General features: G+C 40.8%; 1 protein-coding gene and 1 pseudogene across 7 annotated transcripts in view; one reads left to right on the top strand and one right to left on the bottom strand.

Annotated features, from left to right (window-relative positions):
* Positions 1–20,624, top strand: part of ADGRG2 (adhesion G protein-coupled receptor G2) — a 68,130-nt gene that overhangs the window by 35,609 nt on the left and 11,897 nt on the right. For all 7 annotated transcript variants that reach the window (XM_054581117.1, XM_054581121.1, XM_054581122.1 and 4 more), the window contains 15 exons: positions 2,418–2,473; positions 3,270–3,325; positions 5,952–5,991; positions 6,454–6,491; positions 7,720–7,814; positions 8,339–8,405; positions 8,899–9,281; positions 11,849–12,020; positions 12,199–12,355; positions 13,274–13,417; positions 14,069–14,191; positions 14,739–14,784; positions 14,909–15,012; positions 15,799–15,920; positions 18,230–18,498. In XM_054581117.1, coding sequence (XP_054437092.1) covers positions 2,418–2,473; positions 3,270–3,325; positions 5,952–5,991; positions 6,454–6,491; positions 7,720–7,814; positions 8,339–8,405; positions 8,899–9,281; positions 11,849–12,020; positions 12,199–12,355; positions 13,274–13,417; positions 14,069–14,191; positions 14,739–14,784; positions 14,909–15,012; positions 15,799–15,920; positions 18,230–18,498 — 1,872 coding nt within the window. The remainder of the gene's footprint in view (positions 1–2,417; positions 2,474–3,269; positions 3,326–5,951; positions 5,992–6,453; positions 6,492–7,719; positions 7,815–8,338; positions 8,406–8,898; positions 9,282–11,848; positions 12,021–12,198; positions 12,356–13,273; positions 13,418–14,068; positions 14,192–14,738; positions 14,785–14,908; positions 15,013–15,798; positions 15,921–18,229; positions 18,499–20,624) is intronic.
* Positions 1,335–20,624, bottom strand: part of LOC129076930 (scavenger receptor class B member 1-like) — a 36,515-nt pseudogene continuing 17,225 nt past the window's right edge.

Raw genomic sequence — 20,624 nt, 5'->3', positions numbered from 1 at the left:
TCTGGCTGGTTCCTTCCCCTTCTTTCCACTGTTATTCCCCACCTTCCCTCTGGTCACTGTCAGTCTGTTACATGTTTCCGAGCCTGTGCTTCTATTTTGTTCATTAGTTTATTTTGTTCATTAGATTCCTCTTACAGGTGAGATCATATGGTATTTGTCATTTTTTAAAAAGGTTTATTACTTCAGTGGTGAATTATTTTTAAAAAGATGATAAAACTCATTTATTCTTCCAGTAGAAAAGAGACAGAGGCTTACCCCAGAGACCAAAAGCTGCAGGTAGACAGGTCTCCCACCTGGCCAGACACCCAGGCTGACAGGGCCCAGACCTCTCCACCTCTGGCCCAGCACCTAAAAGATGAGGGCTGTTATGGGGGGTGGCTCGGGGCAGAGTCTCCTGCCACACTAACCAGGGAGTGGCCGACTCACATACAGGATGGTGTCAGTTTAGCTGGAGGAAAGGGCCCCCAGGCACCCAAATCCAGTGCCTGTGTAGACTTCAGAGAGACCAAAGTCCTATAGGGGGTGAGGAGACAGGACAGCCATACAGGGCATCTCTCACTCGCCCTGGTTTCTGAGGTCTGTGTGAAGTGGTTGTCCCCCTAGCCCAGATGGGTGCAGTGAGGGCAAAGCTCTGGGTCGCAGCTGGGCCCTGACCTTACAACCCCCTGCCCCCCTGGCTTGGGCATAATAAGTCTGCAGTCCTGGGCTGGGTTTCAGGACAGTGGCCAGCCCCTTGGATTGAAAGCCCGGCCCTGCTGGGTGAGCTACCGTGTGGGGGCTGCAGTGTTTCCAGACTGATGGAGAGGGCAACGGGGGGAGGTGGCCCAATTTTGAATGGGCTCACTCCAGGGAAAGGACCCAGTGCTCACAGCACCTGTGGGTGCCTTGGAGAGAAGGTTCCTGAACAATCTCTGTAGGTAAGCCCCTCCTTGAGTCCTCTTAGCAGCATCTGCATCCCCTAGTGTGTCTGTACATGCATATGCATATACATGTTGGGGGTTGTACAATGCGCAGACACGTGTGTGGCAACTGGGAGGCTCAGACTTTGGGACTGGCTGGCCATCTGCTGAGGAGGTCCTGAAGAAGCAAGGTATAGGGCTAGGGAGCCGGTCTGGCTGAGCAGCTGGGCTAGGCTGGCTCTCAACATCTCCGGGACCCTACAGTCTGGCTTCATGTAGAACAGTCCCCTTGGGAACTGACATTATTAGGCATTCAGAATAGGTCTGCATGGCCTCCTCATCCCTTGACCCCTTTTTACTACTCCAAAATAAATAGCATTTCTCCTCCACAAACCACATCAGCGACAGGACCACTGGCTCTATTTTTGGGGTTTGTCAGATGCCTTTGACAGTCATGATGAGAGGTTGAGTTGCAGCTTCAAAGAGCAGTTTACGGGGATTCTTGTGACTGGGTGGATGTCCAGGAATAGGGCATGTTCTTTCTTGTTGAGGTGGAGGCCCAGCACTGCCTCTGCCAGGATGGGGTTGGCATCATTGCTCCTACATTCAGGACCAGGTTATTGGGTGTGGTGATGCAGTCGCTCTCCGAGCCACTGGGTTTGTCACTGGAATTGGAAGTTGCAGTACTTGGGGAAAGACACTGTGTCATTGTCATTGAAGGTGATGTTGCCCTCGTGCCGGAATTCACTGTACATGTAGGGCCTGTGCTCCCACACCTGTGGCTTCTTTTCCTGGAGGATCTCATTGTGGTTGAGGACGTCGAAGAAGTAGATGGAGAGGTGGAAAGGGGACTGGGATCTCCTTCCATTTGCGAAAGGACAGGCTACTGGGGTCGATGTGCACATTCTTGTGGACCTACTGTTTGATGATGGAGGGCACCTGTACAGTCATAATGGTACCCAGCATGGCACAAAGCAGCCTGGTGAAGGTCAGCGCCATAGCAGTCCCATGGGCTCTGGCGCAGCTGCCCATGTCTGCGTGCCTGGTGCCCACGCAGTGCTCCCGGGACTCCGCACCTGAAGGGAACAGGATTGGGGGCAGAGGCAACAGAGGTGGTGACTGCAAGGATGAGGGTTGCAGGGGCGAGGCAGGCCTGCGATGGTGGTGCACCAAGGAGCAGTCCGGGAAGTGGCCAGCGGTGCGGCTTTATGCACTATCACGGGTACTGCCAGACCGTCCCCAGGACACGCTGGGCACTGGGATTCAGGCAGGCTGGGGTAAAACTTCCTGACAAGCGAACAAGTGTCCCCTCTTTATGTATTCCTACATAAAATTTATAGTTCATGTTTTCTGAAAATTATATTAACTTTCTGATAGAAAAGAGAGTAAATGTGAATAACAGCAAAGCATTTTATGAAACTTTGTTTATAAAGCAATTTGATAATCTTTTTCTGTTATATTAATACTTGACCTCTATGGATGCAAGTCTCAATTTTCTTTATAAAAATTTATTTTTAGCATTTTTTAGAGGTGAGATAATGTTTCAATATGACGAAGAAAGCAATGTTACTCAGGTAGGTTTTAAAGATTTTTCTTATTACAATCATAAAAAATGAATTCACATGTATTTAAGGATTTGTTTAAGGCTCATATTTATAATATTTGGCATATTTATTTTTGATGACCAAATTTAAATAAATTTAGTTGTTGAATCCCTAGCTAAGAGGGCTTGACTTCATAATAATTATGGTATTTTATTAATAATTATATTTTAGTTTTCACTAGGTTTGCTGCTGAATGTTTATATGATGTAATTCTTTTACCAGTCAAAATGTAAAATTATATTAGAAACTCCTCTTAAGAAGATATATAATATATATTGAATCAGTCTTCTGATACTGATCTTATTTGCCCTACTGGGGATTCGGATACAGTAGTATCAGCCTTCCATAACATAGGTTGGTTCAGAGGCTCCTAGCTACACGTGGTCTGTTCATTCAGTGAATATTCCTGAGTACCTACCCTGTGCCAGGTAATGAGCTAGGTTCTAGAAATGTAGTGATGCCTGCTATCAAGTTTCCCTTTTTACATTGAGATCTTTTACTTAAATCTGGGACCTTTCATGTAGAGAGCTTTAATAGTCTTCTTTTGGGGTAATAACAAAAGACAGAAATTAGCACATCACACTCGTTGATAAAAGAAAACAAAAACTGGCTCAGTCTATGTGGATTTGATCATTTGCAGTTAGTATTCAGTCTTTTTGGTGTAGTTCTTTAGGTGGCTGAAGAAAACTAAAGAACAAATTCTTGTTAGAGAGTGTTTAAAAAACCAATATTTGCTGTATTCTTAATGATTTTGTGCTCCTAACAGAATCAAAATATGGCTAATGGCACCTTAACTGGAGTCCTGTCTCTAAGTGAATTGAAGTGAGTAATCTATTGTTTCATTTAAAACTTAAGATCAACTATGAAAAGATACTTGATGAGCGATCTTTGCTTTTGGAAACAGAATAGAAAAAAGACCTAAAGGTCATAGAGAAGTGGCTCTTGAGTTCTTTGCAAACTATAACCATAATCACCTGTCATCAATTAATATCCTTGTGAGGCCGTTCTTGTTGATGATAAGAAATTACCTCCATTTGAATTGGTATTTGAGTGATATGATTTGGTAACCAGCAAGGCTGAAAGAACAGTTTAAGACTTCATGTATACCATTTTTTCATGCTTTCACGAAGCATCAGTGATTGAAAAGCCACAGAGAGGTGTTTGTCACGTAGACCTCAGTTTACAAATAGATGTCCCCAGTTAGACAATAGGTCGAACTGTGGGCGAGCAAGTTGGCCTAAGCCAGGACAGCCTTACCCTCTCCACTTGGAGGGGCAACTTCATGTCTTTGCCCTCATGGCAGAGAAGTAACATCAGAGATGAAATTCATCTACTTTTAACCTTCAGACTACCTCTCAAATGAAGTTTTTATAAACTTTCAACCAAATTCAAAAGCTCTGGGGAGTAACTCTGATGACACTGAAGAGAAAAATCTTTCCTAGGTCAAAGAAAACAAAACTGTTCTTAAGGCTCATCCTTTAATTAGCATTGTGACCTGGCCACTTCTGATGATTCAGCAAGGCCTAGGACTCAGGGGTGTCCAACCCACAGCCTGCAGGCCACATGTGGCCCAGAACGGCTATGAAAGTGGCCCACCACAAAATCATAAATTTTCTTAGAAAATTATGAGGTTTTTTTTGTTTTTGTTAGTGTTTGTGTACTTAAGGTGTGGCCTAAGACAACTCTTCTTCTTCCACTGTGGCCCAAAGATGACAAAAGGCTGAACACCCTAGATGTAAAAGACTGTCATTCATGATTCCACCTGGTGGATATCAAATATCCCTAAGGCTCTTCTGAGTTTATAGTGGCAAAAAGTTATAGTGAGAACGGGAATGGGCTGGGGTGTAGTTCATATCCTTTATATGCCTGTTTTTTCTCACCTTCTGATAAAAACCTAGCTTTTCTAACTATTCAAAGTATGTTTGTGAAATAATCAATGTCCTAGAAGGGTTTTAAACTTTAGATGAGCAATAATAGTAATAGGAAACATTTTTTAAACTCACACATTTATAAATAGAAATATAACTTAGCATACTTGTAATTCATCTTAATTACTAGACTTGAAATAGAGATTAGTTCATTTAAAGCCGCCAAGCATTTGTGAAGTAGCTACTATATGCTGGGCTTTGAGGATACAAATGGCAATCAGCTCAACTCTCTGAAATGGAAAACTAGGCTGCATATTAAAGTCACTTGGGAACTTTTAAAAACACTGAGGCCCAGGCACACTCCATACCAATTAAACCAGTATTTGGGGGCTGAGAGGCAGGCATGAGCATTCATGAGTGCTCCCCTGGTGGTTCCAGCATGAGGCCATTTGAGGGAGTCCAGAGTCTGGTAGGAAAGATGCAGGATGGGAACCAATGATAACACAACAGTGTGATCCCTTCGATGAAGGTGACATGTATAGGGCACCAAAGGATGTTCTAAGTATCTGAATATAGAGCAGATTGGGCATGACTGGAGTGGCCAGGGAAACCCCCAGAAGGAAGGTTGCCTCTGAGCACAGTTATGAAGGAGAGGCTCTTGCCAGCTCAAAAAGCTAACTGACTGCGATTGCCACTATCCTTCCCTTCTTACCTCCAGACCTTCCCTGGAGCCACCTAGAACTATTGCCAATTCCTTGGAGCACAATTTCTTCATCTTAGCACTACTGACATTTTGGGCCTAATAGTTCCATGTTATGTGGGATTGTCCTGTACATTGGAGGATGTGTAACAAATCCCTGGTCTCCACCCACTAGATGTCAGAAGCACCCCACCCCCAATTGCAACAAGAAAAAAGTGTTTCTAGATATTGCCAGATGTCCCCTGGGAGGCAGAGTCAACACAGGCTGAGAACCACTGCCTTAGAGTGAATTTTTAAACTAGATTTCTTTCATCTTAACCTCACATGAAGCTCTGCCACATTAAAGAAATAAAAGTGTTGTTGGAGTGGAATTAGAGAGGAATGAGGGAAATTCCTAAAGAGGAGCTGTGAGAAGGGGAAGGCAAGGCTGGAGAGTGCTAGAGGGCAGGCAGGGTCAGTTGGAGAGGGAATGAAGAAGAAATCAGAGGCCCAGGGCCTCCAGGGTGAGTGGCTGGCCCGTCTCAGAAATTTTACCTTGGGCCAGCCAGCTCTTCCTTTGGCCCTCTGCCCAAAGCTGCCTTGGAGTTGCAGTAGCCTAATGAATAATGTGATTGTTCAACCATTATTTCTATATTGCAACTGTTAGCTAGTACCAATACAGTTTCTGTCTGGTTAGTTTCCCTTGTCATATAAGTAATTTAGTGTTTCCCACTAAAGAAGATTACGTAGGAATCTCTTATTATGCCCAGTGTTTCTTCAAAGTGAACACTGCAAGCAATAAATACTATATGCCTAATGTATTTGCTAAAAATCTAACTTGTTTTGAATTTAACATCACTAATGGTCTCCTTTATGTCAATTTCTCTAATTTTATTAACAGACGAACAGAGCTCAACAAAACCCTGCAAACCCTAAGTGAGGTAATTATAGTACACACTGTACCTTGTTTATAATTGTTGTTTTGGGGAAAGCATGGAGTTCTGCATTCCTGGGGAGATATGTATTCAAATTCCCCTAAATCTGTCATGTAAAAGAGTGAGTGGACTAGTTCCATTATTCCAAAAATCAAAACTAGGCATAGTGGATGGATGTTACAAGGAGGTAGGTTTTTCTTCATGTAAAACTTAGTTTCTTAAAACAAGGGCCCCAGGAAAATGAGCTCTCTTGCATGATAGTGAGCTCCATGACACTAGCGGTATTTATAAGCAGAGCCTGTATGACCTGAATAGCTTTGATCATATGTCAGGAATCTGGTAGGAATGTGAATTGTATCTTCCTTGTGGCTCTAAGATTCAGTGATGCTGTGATTAGTCCAGGTTGTCTTGTCTGATACTTCCAACTGTCAAAGTAACATGTATATTTGTATACTTTGTTTGTTTCAGACTTATTTTATAGTGTGTGCTACAGAAGAGGCTCAAAGGTCAGTTATTTTTAATACTTTTATAAATATTATTTCTCTACTTACGAGAAATAAAGGTATTAAGGAGTCTTTGCAAAGTCAAAGGCATTCTTCTGAAATAAATACATATTAATGATATTTTGGATATATGAATTTTTATTCTTCCAAACAGTCATCAATCTATCACAACCATCTTCTCATTTCTTTATGAAGCACAGAGAGGTGGGTGGTGTCAGGTTGCTGGCTTCTGGTTCTATGAGGCTAAGGACCATGTCCTTAGCCCCAATGGCCACTAATATGACCAAGAAATGGCTTGCAGTGGTCCAGTCAGAGTGAAAGACAGCAAACAAGGAACACAATTTGGAACATGGGAGAAGGAGAGGGAAGGAAAAGATTGGAAAGAAAGAGAAATGAAAAAGTGCATGCAAAGGTGAATCAGAGATTGCCCAACAATTATTTGAGGTTGCACAGATTATCATCTTAAATTGTGTCCATTGGTTGTCTGGGCTGCATAAGCCAATGGTTTATAGTTCAATAATCTCACTACCTGAACCTTGAGCATTCTGTGAAAGTAAAAGTCCTAACATGACAGTTTCTACTCATCAAACTGTTCATTGGTACAAATAATGGCAAGTCTTCTATGAAATTGTACATCAAATCCCTATCCACTGTAAATTCATTTCACTTATTTCTTTTTGTTCTTTGTGATATTAATATTTTTGCACCAAGACTAAAGTAGAAAGAAACAGAATGTCTTAAATTCCTAGTTGCCTGGTAATCTAGATTGGATTGCCAGAGACACTTTGGGTTTAAGAGACCTTGATATTCATCTAGGCTAGTATTTGAAAGGGCTCCTATAATGGAAACTCAAATGCCTACAGATGCCAGGCAAATAGCCAGCTGGGGGTAAGATTCTAGATGTCAAGATGCTTATCTTTGCAGTCAAGTTTCACCCCTACCTGTTCATTGTGCAGACAGGCAAAATGAATCAGCAGCCTTGTGTGGTCAGAGGGTCTCTGGTTTGCAACCTCTGTGAATGTAAACCTCTATAAATTTCTTGTTCTATAAAGTCTTTTGGATTAAGTTCAGACCATGGTAAGGGCGGGTGTTTACAAGCTTATAGAGTGAAACTGCAAGTTAACAGTGTCATTATCTCCTTTCCTCACTCTAAGTTTGACAAAGCAATTACAAATATGTAGATAAGTTTTCAGTTTAGTAACACTCTGGTTGTATATATTTCTCTTTATAGCACATTAAATTGTACATTCACAATAAAACTGAATAAGACAATGAACATATGTGCCGCAATGGTGGCTTTGGAAAGAGGAAAGATTCACCCGTTGGGTAAGTTCTCTTTATTGCTGTATTCATTTTCACATGTCTTTGATGTGTTCTTTTTTAAAACTGAAAATGTAATTAATAAATTTATGTATGTTACAGCTTTCTGTTTTGGCTCTTTTGACCTTGGGCAATTTTTAGAAAGTTCTAAAAGGTGATTTTTCCTGCTTCCTTAATAAAATTTCAGTATACTGTGTTTGAAAACATGGTAAAACCCTGTTAAGAAACAGAGATCTATCTGGAGAGTTCAATCACTTGCTGCTGGGAATTCAGAAGTTGCTGAAGGGCAATTGATATTGTGTGCATATAACCCCCCCCACCCAAAGTATTCACTAAATATTTTTGAGCACCTATTATGTATATGTAAGTGTCAACATAATGGCATCGAATTTACTTTATCACCTGTCTTAGACAAATGCTCTTTAAAATGAAGTCAGTGTAAGAATCATAATACTTGATGGATCTGAGCTCCTATCTTGCCTTATTCTTAACCATGCATTTTGTTCTTTCTTTCCTTTTGTCTCCTCCAGAACAGTGCTGCTGTTCTGTCAGAATATCCTGCCCTTCCTCCCCAGAAGAATTAGAAAAACTGCAGTGGTATGTAGCAAACATGCTGACCCTTTTCCTAAAAAACTATTAACATTTAATCACCATGTTGACTAAGGAATTTTTGCATTTTAACAATGAATACAGCCTTTCAATTTCAGCACTTCTCAAGTGTTACTGCAAATGTTAATCAATGAGGATCATGTTTAAAATGCATATTCTGATCCAGTAAGGTCTGGGCAGGGACTGGATTCTGCATTTCTAAGAGGCTCCCCAGTGAAGCCAATGCTGCTGGTTCCTGGATTCCAGTTCAAGTAACAGGGGTCCAGACCATAGAGCAGTGGTTCTAAGGCCTGGCTGCACATTGGGATCATCTGGGGAGTTTTTAAAACACTGTGCCTCTCACCCTTAGAGATGGTGATATCACTGGTCTGGGGGTGTAGCCTGAGCTTCCAGGTGGTGTCAGATGGTTGCCAGAGGAGGAGATTCACCTCTCTGTAACTCATTTGTGTCTCATGTGCACCTCTCTGATTCTTTCCTTTAGTGACTTGCAGGATCCAATTATGTGTCTTGCTGATGGTTATCCACGTGACCCACCAGTTCCTTCTTCTGGCAATTCCGTCCAAGTTACTCCTCAGGCCACCACTCTTTCTCGGGTCTCCAGTGCCTCCTCCTTATCTGAGTCCCAATATCATCCATCTGTTGCCACCCAGAACTCAACAGGGGTGATCCACCCTCCTTCTCTCCGGCCTTCAGCTCCCAAAGGTTATAGCCCTACCATTGATACACTCCTCCAATCCGGAACTATCTCTTCCCCTAGTCTGCAAACTGGTACTTCCCTGCCACCTGTGAAGTCCTCACTTCGCTCTCCCACCACATCTGCCCCTGTGGATGTCATCCGGACCAGTACATCTCCTGACAAGACAGGTAAATACAAGGAGCCAAGCTGCTCCCATGTTTGCTGTAACTCTGCTACCCGAAATGCAGCTGCCAGCTTGCCAAATCAAGATATCTGTAAAAGATCATATTGAGTCTTTTCTTTTTATAATTTCTGCTTATTTCAAGAGCTTTCTTTCAGGCATTTGAGTGTAATTGTTTTGACCAAGAATAGAGAAACAGCTCTGAGGCAAGCACAGATCTCATTTTATTGAGATGAGTTATTTAAAGGTTTCCTTCTCCTACAAAAGGTTTTGGGGTCACTGTTTTCAACATACCAAAGAAAAAACTTTTTAACTGCTAAACACAGTAACTCCAATTAGAAGACAAATTTAAAAAACAAACAAACTGGTGTTCTTGAAAATCAGTCACAGAGTGACAGAGCTGGGACTTGAGCCAACGTAGCCATGAGGAGAGGAGAAACATTCAGAATACCTAGGCATGGCTCTGCATGGGCCCTCACAGGCACTGGGATCTGGGATAAGCCATTTAGCTCCTTACTCAGCCTGCTCTACTTGAAGATGAACATAATCATACTACCAGCACTTGGTTAAGAACAATGGCATACATGAGAATGCCATGGAAACTGCAAAGGGCTCCCCAGAAACAAAGTAGGTTTAGGGGTAAAGAATAAAGGGAAGAAGGAAGGAAGGAAGCAGAAAGAATCTGGATACTCTCCAGAGTTCCAATTCAGTGAGTGAGAAGCAGGTCTTCCTCTAGAATTTAGATCATTTGAGGCAAAGCCAAATTCTTGGTGACATGAGATTGGAGCTCAGGTTGTGGTCCCATCTCTTCTACCATAGTGCCAGCATCCCCAGGAGATTTAGAACTTCTGCCAAATGACTTGATATTTCTTCATATTTGCACTGCTCTCTCTTAAGTAATTTTTAAAATAAATATGGAAATTTTAGGCCAAATTATAAAATCAGGGGGGCTCTAGTCAAGGGAAGGTTTACAGACTGATGAAGAATAAAGTAAAACTGAAATTCATTAGCCTGAGCCTAAAATGCCCACCTTTACAAAGCTAACCCCATTGACCCTTACAATCAACCTAACAGGCTACACAGAAGGGCCAGCAAGGTAGCCTCTTGCATCTGCGCTTCTGCCCCCAAGGCTTGGGTTTCAGGCAATGAGACAACAGAAGCAAAGTGACATATGTATAAAAGATGTGTTGGGTTATTACCTGGTAGCTAAAAAGTGGGTATAACTAAACAGTTCTATAGGAGTGGAATGTTGAAATATGATATTCTCACAGTGACTGTCATAACACAATGACTTTTACACAACTGTGCATAAGAACAGCTAGACAGAAGCTTGGGGGCAGTTTTCAAGTCTTGAGTGAAATGAAAATAACAATAAGTAGTTTGCACACTATGTTTATACACATGGATAACACATGGATATGTCTAACACATGGATAAAGATTAGAAAATAATGTGCAAAATAAGAAATAGGATGTTAAGTGGTCAAATTAAGAGACCTTTTTGTTGTTAGTTTTTTCATCATTGTTTCCCAATTTAAAACACTACTAAAGCCCTGACTAGTGTGGCTCAGTGGATTGAGTGCCAGCCTGTGAACCAAAAGGTCGCTGGTTCAATTCCCGGTCAGGGCATATGCCTGGGTTGTGGGCCAGGTTTCCAGTTGGGGATGTGTGAGAGGCAATTGATGGATGCATTCTCTCCCTTCCTTTCTTCCTCCCTTCCCATCTCTCTAAAATAAATACATAAAATCTTTTTTTTATTACTAAAACTCAGGCTTATAGCTGGTAGTTCAGCTATTAATTTCATAATCTCTTTTTCACAAAAAGCACTTCTAGTTACCCATATAAAATCCTGTATGCATGATAAAAACTAAATACAAGTATATTTATGCTTGTTCGAATATACACTAAGTGTACTGATGTGCTTTTACATTTTTTAAGTTAGGTTTTTTGAAGTATAATTTACATGCAGTAAAATCCATACAGTTCTAATGGGTGAATGAAAATTTTATAGTTCTATGAGGTTGACTAAACACCCACAGTCATATAACCACCATCACTATGCATAACATTTCCACTACCCCTAGAGCTCCCTCATAACCCTTTGTCATCAACCCCTACCCACTATGCCCAGCCCCTGGCCAGCAATGATCTGTTTTGTTTCCCTATACTATACTTTTGGTTTTTCTAGAATGTCATATGAAGAGAATCATACAGTATGTAGCCTTTTGAGTCTGGCTTTTCTCACTTAACATAATACATTGGAGAACTGGGGATCCATCCATGTTGTTGCATGTATTAGTAGCGCATCCTTTTTTATTACTGAATAATATAGTCCATTGTACAGATGGGCCATAGTTTATCTCTTCTGAAGTTGATGGACATTTGGGTTGTTTCCAGTTTGGGACTACCAGGAAAAAAGCTGCTATAAACATTCATGAACAAGTCTTCTTAAGAATGTTTTCATTTTCCTGGGGCAAATACCTAGGAGTGGGTTTGCCAGATCACAGAGTCTATGTTTCTGTATTAGTGATTTTTTCATTATGTGTTCCTAAAGTGATCTGGCTCTCTGTTGTAGAACTTGTTCACACCAGCAGCATCAGTGTTTCTGATCTTGAGAGCCAAGTGTCTCAGATGGAGAAAGTGCTGTCCTTAGGCAGCTTGGAGCCCAATATTGCAGGAGAAATGATAAACCAAGTCAGCAAACTCCTCCGTTCCCCACCTGCCTTGCTGGCTCCTCTGGCCCAAAGGTATGACTTAGCCAACTGACCCTACAGTGATAACAATGCTTCTAACATAATTATAGCCAAGTATTTTTCTCCCACTATGAGTTTCATAATGACTTGTTAAGTTGCTACTCTGTTTTGTGCTTAGAACAGGGAAAACAAAGTGGGAGAGCTGAATTTGAACTGCCACTTATCTTTACAGATTGCTAAAAGTAGTGGATGACATTGGCTTACAGCTGAATTTTTCAACCAAGACCATAAGTCTAACCTCCCCTTCTTTGGCTCTGGCTGTGATCAGAGTGAATTCCAGTAATTTCAACACAACTACCTTCGCTGCCCAAGACCCTACAAATCTTCAGGTACATTCTATTTTAGTGTGGAAACAGCCTTTTCTTGTATATGATATATCATATCTTACATCACATGATATATGAGAGAGTCTTGTATATGTTATATGTATATGAGTTTTGAGGCAATTACTGCTTGTAATCAGGGGTGATATTCAAAATATTTAATATCTAGAACAATGAGGCACCACAGAATGAAAAAAAAAAGGACATTGGTGTTGGCTGGAGCAGGATCTCAGAGGCCTTTGCTGTGGCCCAGTGTTAACCCTTTAGCAGCTGGATTGTGGAAGTTTGGGGGGTAAATTGGGAGAAGTGTCCAGCAGAGGGATTTAGGTAGTAGAGAAATAACAAGAACATCAGCTACTTATCAACCCATTCCATTATTTTAACAAGTTTTATTACTATACTAGTGTGTATGTATAGTGGTACTGATTATCTGCTTGCTGGTTGTTTTCTGTCCACCTATTAGAGGGGTTCAGGGCTGGAAACACCCAAGTAAAACCAAGTCCTCCCTTTTAACTTAATTTTATAGTCTTCCCTTTACCAATTTAGTGCGTGTGGGCCTATGAATACTTTGCCCTAACAAGTCCCCAAGGTGGCGTGTTGCTGCCGTGGTCTCCCTGGGATCTGCAATTATCCTGCACCCTGCCCTCAACTTTATTGAGATATAATTGACATATAATATCCTGCACTTTCTGACTGTTTATGTGTATACTTAAAATGTTTTCTTTCCTGCTCCAAGGCCTCCTCTCCCTATTACTCATCCCCTCTAATTTTGCAGCATCAGAGAAGCAAAATGAACTGGTTATACATAAACACACCACAGATAAATGCCCCTACATGATCCTCCATCTTAATTAATTGTTGTGTTTTCTAACTCCTCATATGGTAGCCCAAGACAGTTTTAAATATCTTTTACTTGATTTTCAGGTTTCTCTGGAAACTGAGGCTCCTGAGAATAGTATTGGCATTATTTCTCTGCCCGCATCACTGATGAGTAATTTACCAGCTAATGATGTACAGCTAGCTTCCAGGGTACAGTTCAACTTTTTTGAAACACCTGCCCTGTTTCAGGTAAAGTTGCCACTAACTGCTTTTGTTCAGGTTTTACTTGGAGTGGGGGACTTATGGTTCTTTTAATCCTCACATATCTTATGGCTGCCGTAAGCTAAAAGAATTGCTGAAAAGCTGCAGTTTATTTTTAAACAGGACCTAATGATGTTAGTGATGGTATGTAACAATAGCTGATACTCAACGTTTACCAGTACCAAGCACTATCCTAAGCACTTAGAAACAATAACTCTAATCTTCTCAACAACTCTGTGAGGAAGGAACTATTAAATTATTATTCCCATTTTACAGATGAGGACATGGAGGCACAGAGAGGTTAAGTAACTTGCTCAAGGACACACAGCTTAAATGGCTTAATGTCATGCTCACTTTGGCAGCACATATATTAAATGGTGTAATGTTGTTCCCTTTAGGATTCATGAAGTTCCTGTTGTGTCAATTTGCGAAATTTAACTCAGTACTTAGAGCACCGTATAGTGCAACAAGCTCTGCTTCTAATTATGGTCCTTGGGAAAGTCACTTTACTCCCTGACCCTCAATTTCTCACCTAGGTTGTAAAATAAATATGAGGACTAAATAGTCCTCAGGGACTCTTCAATTCTCTAATAACATTTTGTTTTCCCTTGCCATCTTGTTGATTCTTTGGTGAACTAGGACCCTTCCCTGCAGAACCTCTCTCTGATCAGCTACGTCATATCATCAAGTGTTGCAAACCTGACTGTCAAGAACTTGACAAGAAACGTGACAGTTATATTAAAGCACATCGACCAAAGCCAGGTGGGGAAGGCCTGTCTGGACTGTTCACTGGCCAGAAACACCTTGTGCAAACTATACCTGGAAGATTTGGCTTGCAAAAAGGAAATCCAGTGGAACCTTAAGACTCAGTTAGGGCAGTGTGTAAGACTAGAGTCATATAGTCACTCTGACTGACTACCTAATTTCCAAGAAGGAGCAATGCAAAAGCAAGCTCTTATCAATTGCTGAATTTCAGTGCATTTCAATCTGTTCTCACCTCCAAAGAGAAAACATTTCTCACATTAGTTCACATGGAGCATCATCTATGATCTTGCTACTCAAAGTGGGGTCTGCAGACTCTTAGGCCTCCCCCCCAGACCCACTGAATCAGAATGTGCATTTTAAGAAGCCTTCAAGGTGATTCCTATGCAAAATTGCTGAGTTTAAGAAATACCTATATAAGACTCAGTTGCTTCTAGGGACCAGTATAAAATAAGAAGTCTCTAAAAATTAAGAGTTTTTTTCTAATTGCTTTTTTGTTTTTTCAGTTTAATAAATTAATTATTTGTGATGTATCTTTCTACTGCAGGATGACTTAACAGTAAGATGCGTATTTTGGGACTTAGGCAGAAACGGTAGGTTCCAGTCATACTTTTTTCAAAGTCTTGAGTAGGTGGGAGAGGGGGCGTAGCGGAGGAAGGGCAATTATTGGAACTGTGGCCTTGCTGATGAAATAGATACTCTTCCCGATGCCAACAGGTGGCAGAGGAGGCTGGTCTTCCGATGGCTGCTCCGTCAAACACAGGAGGCTGAATGAAACCATCTGTACCTGCAGCCACCTTACGAGCTTTGGCGTCCTACTGGTAACATCCCCATACTACCTGGCCTTAGATTCTGGGTCTGAGGGGTAGCTGGACATCATACCATGATGTCTAATCTGCTGGATGACTTTGATAGATCAGAAGATATGATATTGTGGCAAAGTTATAGACCAATGAAATTACCCTTCTAATAAGCAAATGCACTTGAAGGACAATATTTGAACATAATAGTATTCTTTCCCATTCTATTTTTACATTTCCGTTTTACTCATTTAAATAGATAGGAGGACTAGGGAATTCAGATTAAAATGGGCAATAAATTGTTTAGTTCACAATACACTTTAAAATTATCTTATTTAGATAAATTATCTTATTTAAATCTCCCCAACAGTTCTGCAAGATAGGTAGGAAGGAGAGTTGTTCTTGTCATTTTAATGAAGTGAGAATTAAGACTTATTTGTGAGTTAATTGTCCACAATCATAGAACTAAGAAATATAGACCCAAAGGCCAAATTCAAGTCTTTAGAGATTCCTAGCCTGGTGCTTCTCCAGTGTACCATAACACACTGATCAAGTACATGGGCTTTGGAGTCAGCCAGAACTGAATTTGGTTCCTGACTCCTCCACTTTCATAGCTCCATGACCTAGGACGAATTACTTAACCTCTCTGGGCCTCGATTTAATTATCTTTACCTAATGATAATAATTATGGCTATCTTGTTGGTTTGTTCAATGAGTTGGGCACTTAGAACACTCAATCAATGTAAACCATGACTCTTTTATTTATTTTAAAATATATGGTCTTGAAAACAATATTTTATTTTCTAGGATCTATCACGAACATCCTTGCCAGCAGCTCAAATGATGGCTCTGACGTTTATCACATATATTGGTTGTGGGCTTTCATCAATTTTTCTGTCAGTTACTCTTGTAACCTACATAGCCTTTGAGTGAGTATCCATAACTAACTGGAAATTTGGATTATAGGATATGCTCACCTCCATTGCCAAAATGTATTAATTAAATGTGCTCCTCAGCCTATATTATCCTGCACACCCATCTAGTGGAGCCATCTCTATGTAAAACTTCATGAAACTTTTTGGTTTACATACTCAATTCCTTCCATTAGTCTATGCACTCACTGAAGACAGGTGTTGTGTCTTAATCATTTTTATACCCTAAAATGATGCCTGGTACTTAGTTGACATTAAGTGTGAAATGAAAGATGGATGAAGACCCTGAAATCCAACAGCTTACAATTTGAAATACACCATAGATCTATGTATAGCATAAGAGCTATGTTTAATATGTTTCTAAATTATACCTAGCAAGCATAAAAGATTAAATACATTAACACATGTAGGTTAAAGAAGAATAATGGATGTAAAGCCTCAATGAAAAATAGATACTTGGTGAGTGCAGTTTTGTAGGTCAAAGAAAGAATGACATTCCAAATTACAGCATCTTCTTCTTGGCTTACAAAAGGGTCCCTTTAGTCACTTTTTTGGGGGGAATTCCAACAAATTCTGATGGAAAAAAAAGAAAATAGGCAACTAAACTAAATGAAACAATATGTAAGTTCTGAGATGTAGATTTTGGACTCTGATCAAGAAATGCACACATCTACTTTGAATGCCAAACTTAAGGTCCAGCTGTAACTACAGATCTTCCAGTGGAACTTGGAAAATAATATTAACAAGACTAAATTACCATAAGGCCAGCCATTACTCAGAATGATTTCACCAGATCTAATTTCACATACATAAACATGTACATGTCATCAATTAGCTATATTTTCCTACGTCTGTTTCATTTAGCTATAGTTTAAACTCTTCTTTCCATGATCTCATTTTAACTAATAACATAAGATAACAGGGAAATCTGGCTATGTTTTGAAGATCTGAATATAGGAGCCTGTTGTATGAGAAGCAGCAGCAATGCTTCTAGAAGTAGTTTAGAAGAAAAGGGGATGGTGCTCAGTAGACACCACTACAAACTATTTAAAAGGACGGGTCAACAGTCAGCATGTAAAAGGTTCCACAGAAATGCAAAGACAAATTTTCCATATGAGTCCTCTGATGATTCTGTTTAGATTTTTTCCTTTTTTTGTTGGTTTTAATGTCTATACACACATGCTCAAAGAGAGGACATTTACACATATCCAATAGTCTCCCCTTACCCACGGTTTGGTTCTCCATAGCTTCAGTTGCCTATGGTCAACTCTAGTCCAAAAATATTAAATGGAAAATTCCAGAAACAAACAATTCATAAGTTTTAACTTGCACACCATTCTAAGTAAGTAGCATGATGAAATCTCACACTGTACTCCTCCATCCGACCCAGTACATGAATCATCCCTTTGTCCAGTATATCCATGATGTTTACATGACCTGCCCATTAGTCACTTAGTAGCCTGCTTGGTTATCACCGTGCTTGTGTTCAACTAACCATTATGTTAATAATGGCTCCAAATCACAAGAATAGTGATGCTGGCAATTCAGATATGTCAAAGAGAAGCTGTAAAGTGTTTCCTTTAAGTGAAAAGGTAAAAGTTTTCAACTTAATAAGGCAAGAAAAAAATAATATGCTGAGGTTGCTAAGGTCTACAGTAAGAACTCATCTCCTATCTGTGAAATTATGAAGAAGAAAAAAGCAATTTGTGCTAGTGTTGCTGATGCACCTCAAACTGCAAAAGGTGTAGCCACAAGTGCATGATAAATGCTTAGTTAAGACAGAAAAGGCATTAAATTCATGGGTGGAAGACAAGAACAGAAAATGTGTTCCAACTGATGGCAAATGTTGTACCAGAGGCACTGATCCTATTGTATGAAGACTTCTGCAGGGGATTCCCTGAAACAAGTGACACCAAACCAAGAAGAGATGGTTACACAGATCCAGGAATAGGCTTGAGCTGAAAAATATAAAAATTACTGGAGAAAGAAAGACACCACACTCACATAACTTCTATTTCTATATTGTTATAATTGTTCTATTTTATTATTTTTTAATCTCTTACTGTACATAAAATATAAATTACACTTTATCATAGGCGTGTAGGTACAGGTAAAAACATAGCATATATAGGGTTTGGCACTATCCCCAATTTCAAGCCTCCACTGAGGGTCTTAGAACATATTCCCTGTGGATAAGAGGGGACTACTGGAAATGTTTACCAAAGAATAAAAATGAATTGCTTAAAACTCATATAGGCATGTAAGGAGAATGTGATGCTAACTCTTTTCTTGTCCTTTTCATTTAGAAAGATCCGGAGGGATTACCCTTCCAAAATTCTCATCCAGCTTTGTGCCGCTCTGCTCCTGCTGAATCTGGTTTTTCTCTTGGATTCATGGGTTGCTCTGTATGACATGCAAGCCCTCTGCATCTCAGCAGCTGTATTTTTGCATTATTTTCTCTTGGTCTCATTTACATGGATGGGCCTAGAAGCATTCCATATGTATCTGGCTCTTGTCAAAGTGTTCAATACTTACATCCGAAAATACATCCTTAAATTCTGCATCATCGGTTGGGGTATGTATAATTTGCTTGTACATTGCCTCGGCTTCCTCTGCTTTTTCTCCAGTGTTTTGATTTTTAATTACATAGAAACAATGATGAAACCAGTCACACTTGCCAGGTTTATAAAACAGCTTTATTTTCCTCACACGTTGCACTGCCCAAAGAGCAACCTTGTCAAGTCTCTTTTTAGAACACCTGTATATTTCCACTGGACTGGTTATGGACATAAAACTCTTAGGAGGGCTTCCCAGTCAAGATGGTGGAGTAGATAAATGTGGTACTCACATCCTCCCACAACCACATCAAAATTACAACTAAACTACAGAACATCCATCATTGAGAACCACCTGAAGGCTAGTTTAACAGAAGTCCTGTAACTAAGGATATAAAGAAGAAACCATATTGAGACTCGTAGGAGGGGCAGAGACATGGAATGGGCTGGTCCCTCCAGTGCTGGGGCAGCAGCTTGCTTGAAAGGCACCAGAGAAAGGTGCCAGGGATATACAAGAGGTACTGAATTGTTTGGCTTCAGGGCAAGGGCTGAAGGAGCAGCTTTCTCCCAGACAGAAGTGCTTGCAGGTGCCATTGTTCCTTTACAGATCCCTTCCCCTGCAGGCAGAGGTGGGCACCATATCTGAGTCTCCATCAACCTGACACTCTTCACCCTGACCTGGTGATTTCCAGAGACCCTGCCCCACCTAACTTGTGGGCCCATCTGAACCCCTTCCAGTGGCTTTTCCATCAAAAGGCTTGTCTTGGCTCATGCTACAGACTTGCCTAAAATCTCTCAAAGGTTCAGAAACCACAGACAAGTGGCATATGGCCTTGGTGTGTCCCGTAACTCTTGCTAAGCAGCCCCAAGTCCTGCACTAATGGCAGCTGGCCTCAGTTCTCAGCTTGGCCTCTCCTAGGCACCTCTAAGTCCAGTACAGTGGCAACTATCTGCATATCACTTTGTAGTTCATGGTAGGTGGCCCTGGACAGGGGATAGGCAGTGGCTGACCTTGGCCTGCACCTCTGGGAAGGCCCCACAGCCAGCACACCCAGTGGACAGCTTCAGACCATGCCAGAGCACCACATACCCACTTCCATGAGTGACATTCTAAAGGAGTGGACTGAAGCAAGTCCTGCTCTGTGGGGTGATGCCCTGCATAGTAGCTCCTCTGCTGTAGTCACAGATGGTCCTCACAGCCAATCAGCCTGGGGATTAATACCTCCCACTGACATGCCAACAGTAATCAAGGCTCAACTACAACAGGAAAATGCACAAAGACCACATGTGGGGCACAGCTGGAGTGCCTAGCTCAGGTGGCTGGCAATGCTGTGCCACTGGGCCCCACAGGACTCCCACTACTTAAGGCCACTCTATGAAGATTGGAAGATACAGCAGCTTTATGTAATACATAGAAACAAACACAGGGAGGAGACAAAATGAAGAGACAATAAAATATGCCCCAAATTAAAGAACAGAACAAAAGTCCTTGAAAAGAACTAGACGAGCGATCTGTCAGATGCAGAGTTCAAAACACTGGTTATAAGGATACTCAATGAACTTAGAAGAATAGATCACTTCAGTGAGAACTTTGACAAAGAGATAGGAAACATAAAAATGAAGATAAAAAAACAAAAAAGGATCAATCATAAATTAAGAATACAATAACTGAAATGAAGAATACACTAGAAGGAATCAACAGTAGATTAGATGAAGCAGAGGATCAAATCAGCAATTTGAATGATAAGGTAGCAGAAAACACCCAATTAGAGCAGCAAAAAAAGAACCCCCCAAAATGAGGACTGTTTAAGGGGCCTTTGGGACAAAATCTAGTGTACCAACAGTCCCACCATGAGGGTGCCAGAAGGAGGAGAGAGAGAGAGAAAAGAATTGAAAACCTATTTGGAAAAAAAAAATAATGACAAAAATCTTTCCTAACTTGGCAAAAAAAAAAAAAAAATAGATATACAAGTCCCAGAAGTGTAGTGAGTCCCAAACAAGATGAACCCAAAGGTGTCCACACCAAGACACATCATAATTAAAATTCCAAAGGTTAAAGACAAAGAGGGAATCTTAAAAGCAGCAAGAGAAAAGCAGTTAGTTACCTACAAAGGAGCTCCCATAAGACTGTCGGATAATTTCTCAA

This window comes from Pteronotus mesoamericanus, unplaced genomic scaffold, assembly GCF_021234165.1.
Source record: "Pteronotus mesoamericanus isolate MK-2021 breed Mesoamerican mustached bat unplaced genomic scaffold, CSHL_Meso_final contig_65, whole genome shotgun sequence".
In the NCBI taxonomy this organism is placed as follows: domain Eukaryota; kingdom Metazoa; phylum Chordata; class Mammalia; order Chiroptera; family Mormoopidae; genus Pteronotus; species Pteronotus mesoamericanus.
Note: the sequence above shows the minus strand (reverse complement) of the source record. Positions and strands in the feature narration are given on the sequence as shown.